At 29.1% G+C, this 12,005-nt stretch overlaps 1 protein-coding gene across 3 annotated transcripts; it reads right to left on the reverse strand.

The window, feature by feature from the left end:
- Window positions 1-2,274: 2,274 nt before the first annotated feature.
- Window positions 2,275-7,916, reverse strand: LOC107932072 (probable plastidic glucose transporter 2). Of its 3 annotated transcripts, none has more exons than XM_016864015.2 (14): window positions 7,672-7,916; window positions 6,745-6,899; window positions 6,218-6,329; window positions 6,040-6,107; window positions 5,816-5,948; window positions 5,203-5,302; window positions 4,986-5,098; window positions 4,811-4,904; window positions 4,232-4,385; window positions 3,955-4,098; window positions 3,801-3,874; window positions 3,359-3,447; window positions 2,897-3,011; window positions 2,275-2,739 (listed from the first exon to the last, which is right to left on the reverse strand). In XM_016864015.2, the coding sequence occupies exons 2-14, from the start codon at window positions 6,833-6,835 to the stop codon at window positions 2,557-2,559; spliced, it is 1,470 nt and encodes a 489-aa protein (XP_016719504.1). In that variant the 5' UTR covers window positions 6,836-6,899; window positions 7,672-7,916; the 3' UTR covers window positions 2,275-2,556. The 3 variants fall into 3 exon arrangements, with proteins under 3 accessions (XP_016719504.1, XP_016719503.1, XP_016719505.1); XM_016864014.2 differs by having other exon boundaries at window positions 6,745-6,894; window positions 7,672-7,912; XM_016864016.2 differs by lacking the exon at window positions 7,672-7,916 and having other exon boundaries at window positions 6,218-6,318; window positions 6,745-6,894.
- Window positions 7,917-12,005: the final 4,089 nt, after the last annotated feature.

Consider the following 12,005-nt stretch of genomic DNA (forward strand, 5'->3'; position numbering starts at 1 on the left):
TTTAAATTTATAATATGATGGATTTTTATTTTATTTTATGTATTATGTAATTTATATTATATGAAATATAATTATATTATAATATAATGTAAATATTAAAAATATATTATTTATATTTAGAATTTTAGTAAAAAATATGTAATGATAGTAAAATAAATGTATAAATATATAATTATTAAATATTAAATAAAAAATATATGCCTAAACTTAAATGAAGTTGAAGTAGTTATTTTAAAATATGGGTAAGTTGAACCCCATGTAATGATATGATAGTTAAGGGTATTTAATTACTGCCTTAAGTGTGACTTGGGTTCGAGTTGTACTAGTTGCGTTTGTTGTTCGGGATTTGCCCTATTATTGTAATTCACCAAATATATATATATGGGTAAGTTAATTTTTTTATCAAAATTAAGAAAGTTAATATTTTTATTAGTGGTTATATAGATTTAACTAATATGCAATTTGATATATAATTTTTGATTTATCTATACAAAAAAAATACATCAATTGATAAATATAATTATTCGTATGGCAATAGCAATATCGGTAATTTATGTAAATCAAATCAAATCAAAGCATAATGTATATATGTATAATTATGCAAAATTAAAATACAAAAATTAAATTCATAATTTATGCAGGGACTAATAGCGAAATATAACCTATTTCAAATAACACTTGGTAACACGGTAGTTGAAATAAATCTTATCATCTCATGCAAGATAAAGGGAGAAGTTGACGAAGAGAATCTTTGTTTTGTGTTGTAGAAGTAAAGGTTGGTATCCAAAGCAAAAATTAAGGGATTAATTTAGAAATGAAATTTAAACTTTAAATTTAAGGTAAGTGGATGGTTGTTCATTCTATATTGGGAAACTAATATTATCTGTGAGGAATAACACAAACACCCAAAAGCCCCGGCAGTCTTATATGAAGGTAGAACATGGGGCAATGGCGACAAAACCCAGAATCAGCAGACTACAACACAAGCATTACAGGTAATAACTAAATTTTGGTCTTCATTTTATGTTTTTATATAAAGGAGCAATTAAACATAGTTATGGTTATTGAGGCTGTCATGTTCATGTTTACTTTAGTAATGACGTAAGAAAACGAAGCTTCTTAAAGAAAAGAAAGAGGAAGTTTCAAGAAATCTATCCCTTTATTCGGGAACTTTCTGTTTATGGTTTTACTTAAAAAAGAAACTGAGAATTTTGAAAAATTCGACAAAATTTCAATTTAGAGCCATTTTTGAGTTTTGAATACTTCATGTTTGGATAGTTTTTTTTTTCGAGGTTGGTTTATATATATATTGGTAACAGAAAAGGAGGGCACCAAAACAAAAGTGCCTAGCTATGTAATGTAGTTAAAGGCTGGGAACCATGAGCGTCGCGACCAAACTTCTGTAAAACTTCCGCTACAGAGACCTCGAACAAGTATAAACTAGGCCTGTTACCCAACGCAAATTTTGCAATTATATTTTTTTTTCTTGAAATCGAGTCGATTTTATATTTCTTTTCGGTTAATTGCTCCAAATTCTAAATTATTGTCGAAAATTTAAATTGATATTTGGTTTTTAAAATTTTATAATTGTATCTTCAATACATCAATGGATTCTATCATAGTTTTTTTTGTCAAAAAAATTAATTTAATTATTAATTTAAATATTAAATGCAGCTTATATTTGACCTAAAATATATTTAAAATATGTTAATTGAATTACAAATATTTATGTCCCATGACCAGCTTGAATATGATATATTATATAAAAAAAATACTACGTCAATGAAATTTAAAATGATATTTTTTTAACATGTTAAATTCAAATTGTTTATTAACGTTGTTATCATCAAATATTAAAATCAAAATGTATAGCATTTATCAAATACATAAAAAAAATTAATCATAAAAACACTAATATTACATTAAAAAAAATTCAAACTTGAATATCAAATAATGTTTAAAATAATAAATCCGTTAAAGAACCTGCCCACTTGGGCAACTCAAGCTGGGCCTTTTAACTTAAAGAAAATAGATTGGGCCATCAATTATTGCAAAATTTGAAGCTAGTTTGAGCAAATTTTTTATATGTAAATTGATATTTGACACTAATTTGTGTATATATATATTTAAATGCATAAAACAAAATAAAATTATTTAAAAGAAAATTTAAGTAACAACACATAGCTCAATAGAAACAGGACATTACATGAAAAAAATCAAGAAAACACAATCGTAAGGATTTTAATTCGAGAACTCGTATTCCAAACAGTTACGTTCAACTGAAAGAATAGATTTTAGAAATCTAATCATTAAGAGCAAAATCTTAGGATTCCCAAAGTACTGGCTTTACAATAAGTGTACATATAACGTCACGGGCTTACAACTTTGATCTAGTATGACTATGTGGCACCGTGATATGCTTATGCTTGGTGCGCGTGCATGCATATACGATTTTTTTTTTCTTTTCATGTTGGGTGATTGTGCTTTGGCTGCTCGATACTAGGAACGTTAGAGATTGAATTGGAAAGATAATTTTTGGAAGAAAAATATACCTGCTTATTCCTGTGGGAGAAGAGCAACCTCGATTTCTTGAAGAGACTTCCCTTTGGTCTCGATTACGTTCTTTTTAACAAAGACTACAGCCATCATACAAACGCTTGCGAACATCGAGTATAAGAGTTGCGGTCCAAGTTGCTCGAGCAAACGCAGGAAGAGCAAGCCAACGAAGAAATTGATTACCTGAAAGAGCAAGAAAAACCATCAGAAGATCACGGTAATGTTCCGTCTGCATTTGATCGTTAAAGCTGTCGCAATCGCAAGTATACAAGTACCTGTTTGGAAGAAAAGAAAGCAAACAACCAATAATGAAAATGAAAGAAAAGAGGAAAAAAATTACCCAGTGCACTGACATACAAATCGCCATAGCTTTTGCCCTGATTCGACTAGGGAAAATTTCTGGTAATAAGAGACTTGGAACAGGACCAGCTCCTAATGCAAATGTTAAGACAAACCTGCACATTGTTGAAAATTAGAATTGATATCCGGAACGCTTTTGAGCAACCAAAACTGACATTTTACGTTGTAGGCAATTTATATTTCCGTTTTTCCACAATGAAGAACATAACCAACTTCTCAGTTCAACATTTGCAGAACATCAATTCAACTTCTCAGTTGTTGCTTATTCCACTGGTCAAGGTTAGCCAGCGGGGTCTGAAAACCCAAGCATATTGAACTTACAACCAAGACTTGATTTCCAACCGCAACTTTCACAAATACTGAATACTTTCTGGCAATGCAGCCATATAAAACCTTGGTGTTCAGAGATTTTTGAAAGCAAGTAATTTTTAGCAATACTTACATCAACATGCCACCAACTGATAGATATAAAGATGCAGAGCCTGACACAAAAGTATTTGCAGCAGCAACTTGGACGAGCATTGATATAGCCTGAGTAAATCAAATGTAGAACAAATTAAAGCCCAATTTCTAAAATAAATTTCATTATGCGGAGCCATGCTTAACACGGTATCAATAGTTATGTTATCTGGAGTTTTCAATTTCTTAAAGTACTAATGTCTGATACATATTCAGGCAAGAGTGACAAGTATAGAGATATGATCTTCCACACTTAAGGAAAAACTTTGAAAATATTTAACATACACATGTCGGACACATATCCCATCTTACATTCACCCCCGTCAGGTAACATAGAACAACAGTGTATTTTAAAACCATTCTTCCAAATTCCTTGTTATGAATGATATACTTTCCATGAGAAAATTAGTGAAACTACTATTTACCATGCCAAAGAAGCTCCACAAAAGGAGCATTTTCCTTCCAAGTTTATCCATTAAAAGCATCGCGATGATAGATCCTACATGAAGAGAAAATCAGCATCATGAGACTTGGCAAAATGTCAAAATAAAATGTTGACAAGAAAGTAAAAAAGTATACCTGATAAATTAGCAACTCCAATGAACGCATTCGCAACATCTGAAGGCACTCCCGCACTTTTAAATACAGATGAAGAGAAATAAAACACAGCATTTATACCAGATAGCTGTTGTAAAGCAAACAGAGTTGACCCAATATAAACAACTGCAAAAGGAGAACATGAATAACAAAGCCCAAAAGGACAGAAGCAAAGCAAAACAGGAAGCAGTAGCTGTAGGCACCAAAAAAGAACTCGGAAAGCCTTTGTACAGGCATGGAAAGAAATGGTACTATTTACCTCTAAAATGGCGGCCATAGAACAATTCAGAGAGTTTTACAGTGTCTGCGTCATCCCCCCTGTCCAATTTGGCTAATTCCACCATGGCATATTTGACATGTGATCCACCTAAAAGCCTCTCAAACTCAGCTTCAGCTTCAGCAATTCTTCCTTGCTGTGTGACATAATCAAGGGAATATAATTATTTTACTTTGCTACAAGCTTTTAATAAAAAGGAAAATATGATTTTATCGAATTCGGTCATATGCTACAAATGATGGGCACATCTTGGAAACTAACAGAAGATTAGTGCAGTTTCGTGTGGCAAAAGTTGCAAAAATAAGATAACGTGAAAGGATCCAAATTTTTAGTGATTTTCAACAATGAATTGCATCTATAAATAGGAACAAATATAGACATAGAGGACATGGAAACAATACATATCCATGACACAGAATTAGATGATGGGATTATCGGAAAAGGAAAAAAATGATAAGAATCAATATCCAAGGATTTGATTGAATGGTCATTGAATAATATTAAGAATTTAACATTCGAAATAATTTTGCAATTGCAGATAATACGAATCAGAGAGCAAACCTTGTATAACCAATGTGGACTCTCAGCACAAAACATCATGGCAACGGCAAGAAATCCAGCAGGAATTGTGGAGACCCAAAAACAAATGCGCCACCTGAGACAATTATGCAATAAGTCTGAAAAGTTACAAATGATTTACAGGAAGTATGATTGATGCCTAAATAATGATTCATACCAGCCAGCAATTTCTTTGACAGGGATTCCAATAAATAGAGCTACCATAAGTCCGAGACATGTGGCAATCTGGATGAAGCTTCCATAAGTACCCCTTACAGAAGCAGGGGAAACCTACGCACATTTAGTACGTGATGAGACAATAGTTTATGTTTATACACAAAGAGAGTGCTATATAAGCCATGATTAATGCAACATAAAATTAACAGTAGGAATACCTCTGTCACATAAAGAGCTACGGCAGATGGACCAATTCCCATTCCAGTCCCGACTAAGAACCTTCCAATGAGCATACCCGCCAAAGTTTTTGTTGTTGCGCTAAAATGAAAAAAAAAATTGTCAGACCTAAACCTTATAGATTCAGACTTTATTCAGTGAAACAAAGAGAAAAGAATGATGAGGGGAATAAATAAGTAAACCAAAGTTTATAAAGATAATAAAAAAGTACTCTGTATAACACAGATGTTAACTAGTTCATACATGAACTCTACACAACAAAAGATTTAGGAATTAAAAGGCATTGCAGGTCAAATAGAAGAAACGTAATTGTGTAACATCAATCAACTGAGGTCCTAGCTATTCTTATTTCATCCAAAATAGTAGAGCTGAAGTCAGACGTAAGTTTTTCTCGAGATTATAAAATATATACCTAATCCATTTTCCTAGGATATATAATAGTAACAACTAAATTCATGAAAGCTGAACAAATATATTAAATATAGGGAGGGCTTAAATTTAAGTCACAAGCTATTTTGAGCAGAAATAGAAAGAAAATTAAGAGCATATCACAAAATTATTCATTAAAAGCATTCAATTAGCATTGCATATCACCTTGTAGAAGCACCAATAATCATAGGCAAAGCACACAATTGAAATGCCCTTCGACGCCCAACACCATCAGCAATCCAACCACTGAATAAAGATCCAATAAGGGCACCGCCTAAACATGTGCTAACCACCAGACCTATATTTAATTGCAACATATCATTTTAAAGGTCTGGACTCCAGATGCAAAAGTCAGAAGAAGAAAAAAGCTTGGGAAAAGAAAATGTCACCTTCAGCCAGAGTATTCCCACTGAAACCTAAATCTAAAGAGATGCTTTCAAGCGGTTCATTAACTACCCTGTAAAGAATAGCCAACATGCAAACCATAAACATCTAGCCTTGATAGGAGAATTATCAAATCAAATAACAAGAAAATGTGAAGATGACAGTTTTAGATAGCACACAAACCCAAGGTGGTAGCCAAATAGGAATGAAGATAGGGTTCCCACTACAACATGTGGGAAAGAAAGCCACATTGAAGGATTTGTAGTTTCTACATCCATGCTGTCCTGTGAGAAAGCTAAAAGGCCACAATAGTTAAGCACAAAATTCTTCTTCTTAAATATTTGAACAGTCTAATGATTTAAAAAATTGATTCAAACAACAGATTTCCTAACTTGCCACAAATTAGTTAGGTTTCTTAAAACAACTGCAGTTTTTAATCCGTTTTTCAAATCGCAGGTAACCAAATGCAAATTTCTAAATGGTCAATTGAAAAGAGAGCCAAAAACTTTGCCATTAGTTAAAAGTTCCAAATTACTGCCATTGGTTAAAAATTTTCTGCGTACAAAGCTTGCAAAGACCCATCTCAAGGAACAATACCGGTGAGCGCTTCAGGCAATTAGAATGGAACTGAAGTTTGTTGGTTCTGGGTCTATCAACTCCACAACCGTGGTTGTACAGAAACCCTCAGCAGGTCAATAGATAAAATTTACCTGAATTCTCTTCTACATCCATTACATCCGAACGATCTCTAGATGGCATCCTCTTGTACATCGAGAATGCTCTGCCCTCACGTTCCAACATGCCAAATAACAGCAGCCGGTCTGGCCTTCAAATCACTCAACCTTTGTCGTTTTAAAGGACTGCACTATCATATTGCATGTTGCACATAAATTAGCATTAACATCAAAATCTCATTTCCTTCATTCATAAGTAATAATAAATTAATAACTTAACATAAAAAGCTTAGTTCATTTGTTTGTATTAAATTGATGATAATAGTTAAACACAAGTTCAACAACTTGTAATCCACGCTAATTTCCAGCATTCAGGGGGAAAAAAGGTAAATGAGATCTCCAAGCGAATCGTATAAATCTACCGTCACACAAAGATTAATCTGAAAGATAACTGTTTAAACTGCAGTTAACGACTTAGCTAAATAGAGAAAAAAATGATTATCGACTATTATCAATTATCATAATTCCAATAAAAAAATATTTATCATGATAACACAGAGTTTTCTTACTCCATTTTCATTAATTTCACATCGAAAATTTAAATTGATACTAAAATGATTCAAAATTAAGCTGACTTCTACCTTACAGGTCACACTTCAGTTTTTTTTTATCTTTTCCTTTATTTTCTAAACAACCAAACAGAAGAAAAACGAAAAACAGGTGATCTAAAAGTTGAACTAAGCTAAAACCTATGAAATTAAAAGAAATCACGTATATCAACCAAACCAAATAACTTCAAAAACAATGATCAAATCGCAGTAGAGACCGTGTAATAGAAAGATCATTTCGAAAGAAATCAAACAATGATTAAAGCTAAAAAAGCTAAAATATTCGATCGAAAAACAATTAAAGCTGAACAAGCTAAAATATTCGATCGAAAAACAAAGTTCAAATTAAGTTCACCTTGCTTAAGATGACTTAGATCTGCCGCTTGAAATCAGCATAGAAATTTCGGCCACACCTTCACTGTAACGTAACGAAATCTCTTGAAAGAAAGAAAAAACCAAAAGAGGAAAGCTCTAGAGGCTCGAGTTACTTGTAAGTAAATAAAATGAAGAACAAAAAAGGAAGTGTTAGGTACTATCGTGCGCCGGGGTGAGGTGTGCTTTAACAAATTTTATGTATTGAGAAAACGTGATTTATGGTCTTTGACTGTTTGTCGTGTACGAGAAGCAGTGGAGGAATTTGATTTGGTGTTGAAATTGGTTTTTTTTCTTAAATGGACATTTGTCGTTAAACGAAAGGTTTACAGGTCTATGGAAGAAGACGATCTTGGGGGTAATCTAGTCATTAAGTGTATCGAATCTAATCTTTTATTGGTGCATTAAGGACAGGTGGCCGGACAATGACTGTCGGGTCTTTTTATATCTCTTCGTGATTAAAGCAAATCCTTGCCTTGGATTTAGTACATTTTTTAATGAGTAAATTACATTCAAACGTAATTAAACTATTAGTAAGTTTATGTTTTAATTATTAAATTTTAAAAAAGTTATAAAATGGTCATTGAATTATTTAAAAGTTTACATTTAAGTCATTTGCCTGTAAAAATCGTTGTCTTGTAACTTTCTCTATTTGCACCATCTGCACCAATTAAAAGCTCTTATTTTCCTTTTTCTTTTATAATTCAGTTTTTTTTTTGTTTTCATGAAACAATTTTCTTTTTCGTTCTTCAACACTAATCATCAAATCAATTTTGATCTATAATATGTTCTTCCACTCATATCGTTAAATCGTTGCTTAAAACTTGCTAGTCAAACTTCTAAAAGGAAAATTCTTAACAACTCAGTAACTTAAATAAAAGCTTTCAAATTATTCAGTGACTTAAATAAAAATTTTTGAATAATTCAATGATCATTTTATAATTTTTTAAAATTAAATGACCAAAATATAAATTTATTAATAGTTTAATAACCTTATTTGGTTCATAAACTTTTGTTAAGTCCACGTTAATTTCGGTACAACATCATCAATGAAAATTTTAAAATCTTATATAAAATTTAAAAATATATACATAATTGATTAAGAAAATTGTTTAAAAAATATAAATAAAATACAAAAAAGTTAGAAAATATTAAAAGAGTTTTAAATGAATACATAACGCAGACTCGTGTCATTAGACTTTTTAAAAAAAATCCAGTTTTGGGGACCAAATGGGGAAAGGCTACTAAGTTCTGGGAGAAATGTGGAAAAAAAAATCAAGTGGAATGACTAAATGTTACTTTATCAAGTTTAGAGTCTATCTTTTTATGCAGGGTTAATATACCATTTGGTACATGCATTTGGCTTCAATGTTCAATCTAGTGCTTGAGTTTTTTTTTCTAATTTAGTACCTAAGTTTGGCTTTGATATCCAATTTGATACCCAACTCAAATGACATTATACGACTTAATGAACATTTAACACATGTGCTCTAGTAAAATATATAGCTAATTAGGGCAAAAAAAAACTCAAATATCGATAAATTGAACATCGACACCAAACTTAGGTACTTAATTGGGTTAAAAATAACTCAGTTATCAATTTGAAAAAAAAAAACTTAAGTATTAAAGTGGACATTGAAGCCAAACTCATGTACCAAATTAGAGAGAAGAAACTTAGGTATCAAATTGAACACTAAAATCAAACTCAAGTATCAAACAATATATTAACCATTTTATATATGTGCATATATATATAATACTTTTGACTAAAAAACAACACAATAATGATTGTATCATACACGTATGCGCTTAAAAATTTTATATTTAAAAAATAAGTGTGCATTCAAAAATAATATCCAATAAATAATGAAATGTACAGTTTTAAACTAACTAACAACAAATATATATGTATATATATGTATGTATGTATGTATTATGTATGAAATTAAAATAAAGTAAATTAATTTAAATTGTGAGTGAATATAAATTTAAATAGGTGAATACATGTGATTAAGAATATTGAATATATTTCAATTGCTTTCTATCTCGTATTGTCAATTTTCTGTAGTACGTTAAAATATCATCATGTTAGGTAACATTTTTATCGTGGCACAAAAATGACATCATGATGGCGAAAGAAAATTTCAATATTAAAAATATAATTATAAAAAATTTATCTTAAAATGGTATAAGAAAAATCATACAACCACTATGTGAGTAAAAAGTAATAAAAATCAAGAATTAATAAGAAAAATTAAAAATAGGAAAGAAACTTAAATATTTGGTGGTTTAAAAATATTAAAAAATATATGGATATTTAAGTAAGCTTGTTTTTAATTAGAATAGTAAACTATTAATTATTTTTGTATATAATATATAAACATAAAAAGATATTATATTAATAATTGTGTTAGTAATTAGTGAGGATTGGATTTAATCAAAATTTTATGTATAAAATTGTACAAAATCAAAACTCATATATAAAATCGCATATTAAATTAAATTTTGTATATAGTCTTAAGATTTATCTTTTTCTTTAACAACAAATTTTATTATAAGGATATTTATGTATTTCAATAGTTTGTATAAAAGGTTTAAATTAATTTACTTAAAATATAATTGTAAGAGTATTTATGTATTTTATTAGTTTATATAAACATTTATCCATACTATACTTTTAAGTGTCCGACTAAGTTGATATTATCCATCTATCAAATCTCAACTCAGTTGTGAATTTACTAAAATCACATTATTTTTTATAAAATATTAATATTTTAACGGTATTTTTTTTTGTCTTTGTATATATATAATCTCTCTATACGTAAATATAATAAGATTTGAATCTAAGACCTATGATTTGTTTATACATTGACTTTACAATTTCAGTCAACGCTTAATTTGGATATTTTATCAAATTTTATATTGTATTATAATTTAATTTATATTAATACTACAATCACGAATATACTCTTTTATAATAGTAACACTTAAAAGGAAGGTGTAATGATAACATTTACCTATTTTATCAGTTTGACCCTTATTTTTGTTTTTAGGTAAATTTGGTACTTGATTTTTTAAAGGAGTTGAATTTGATAATCAAACTTTCAGAAGGAGTTTTTTTAATGGAAAATTAATTAGAACGTTAAAATTTTAAACATAACAATTCACATGACATTTCATATATACTTCATTTTTTTTGAATATTTTTATAATTTTTAATTTATTTGTATGAAGTGACATATAAGACAAACAATGTCATGTTAACATGAAGTATATCCGAATTATAACGTTGATAATTGACATATTCTTTCAAAAAATTATTATTATTTTAAATATTAATATTTAAATTTAACTTGGAAAAATAATAATAAGAAAATTATCATAAAGATTCAAACATTAAAAGCTCAAATTATGAATATGCCTAAAAAGCACCATCGTCTCCTTGAAAATTCCTCACACGCCTAGGCTACAACATTGACCTTGTCCTACCTGCTTCGTCTATCGCTCAGAATTGAATTGCGTCTATTTAAATAAAATATTATTTGAATTTTCACAATTCAGTAAAAAAATTATATTAAAATTGAATTATAAAAAATATAAATATTTAGTATAATGATAAATTTAATTCTCACGCTTAATTTTTTAAAAAAGAGTTAATTTATTATTTTTTAATGTAAATATAGATTAAAAAGTTAAATTTTTAAATATGATAACTTGCACGACAACCCACATGTATTTCATTTTTTTTTGAATTCTATTAACATTTTATATACTTTTTATTAATTTTAATTTTTAATTTTTTGAATATTTTTATAATTTTTAAATTTTTATAATATGACATACAATACAAATAGTATCATATTAGTATGAAATACACGTGGATTTAGGGGCGTAGCTAGGGGCTGATTGGGCCCCGACCCTCCTAAAATTAAAAGTTTTCTATTTAGGCTCTTTAAAAATTTTAAAAATTTAATCTAGTAAAGGTAAAATTACACTTTACCCCCTAAAATGATAAAAATTTAATTTAATCATTTAAAAATTATAATAATAAAGACTATTAAAATGGTGAAATTATATTTTTACTATCGTAAAAATTACAATTAATTTCAGCTCCTTAAAAAAAAATTTTGATTTCGCCATTGCATGGACTACCATGTAGGTTGCCATGCAAACTTTGATAAATTCTTTTTAATATTTTAGTCAATATTTTTATTTAAAAAAAGCAAATTGACTGTTTTCGAAAGATTAATACCAAAATTAACTAAAAAATAAGAACTAAATTAACAAAAGAATATAAACATTAAGGACTAAATTTAT

The sequence above is a fragment of the Gossypium hirsutum genome, chromosome D13 (genome assembly GCF_007990345.1).
Source record: "Gossypium hirsutum isolate 1008001.06 chromosome D13, Gossypium_hirsutum_v2.1, whole genome shotgun sequence".
NCBI lineage: Eukaryota > Viridiplantae > Streptophyta > Magnoliopsida > Malvales > Malvaceae > Gossypium > Gossypium hirsutum.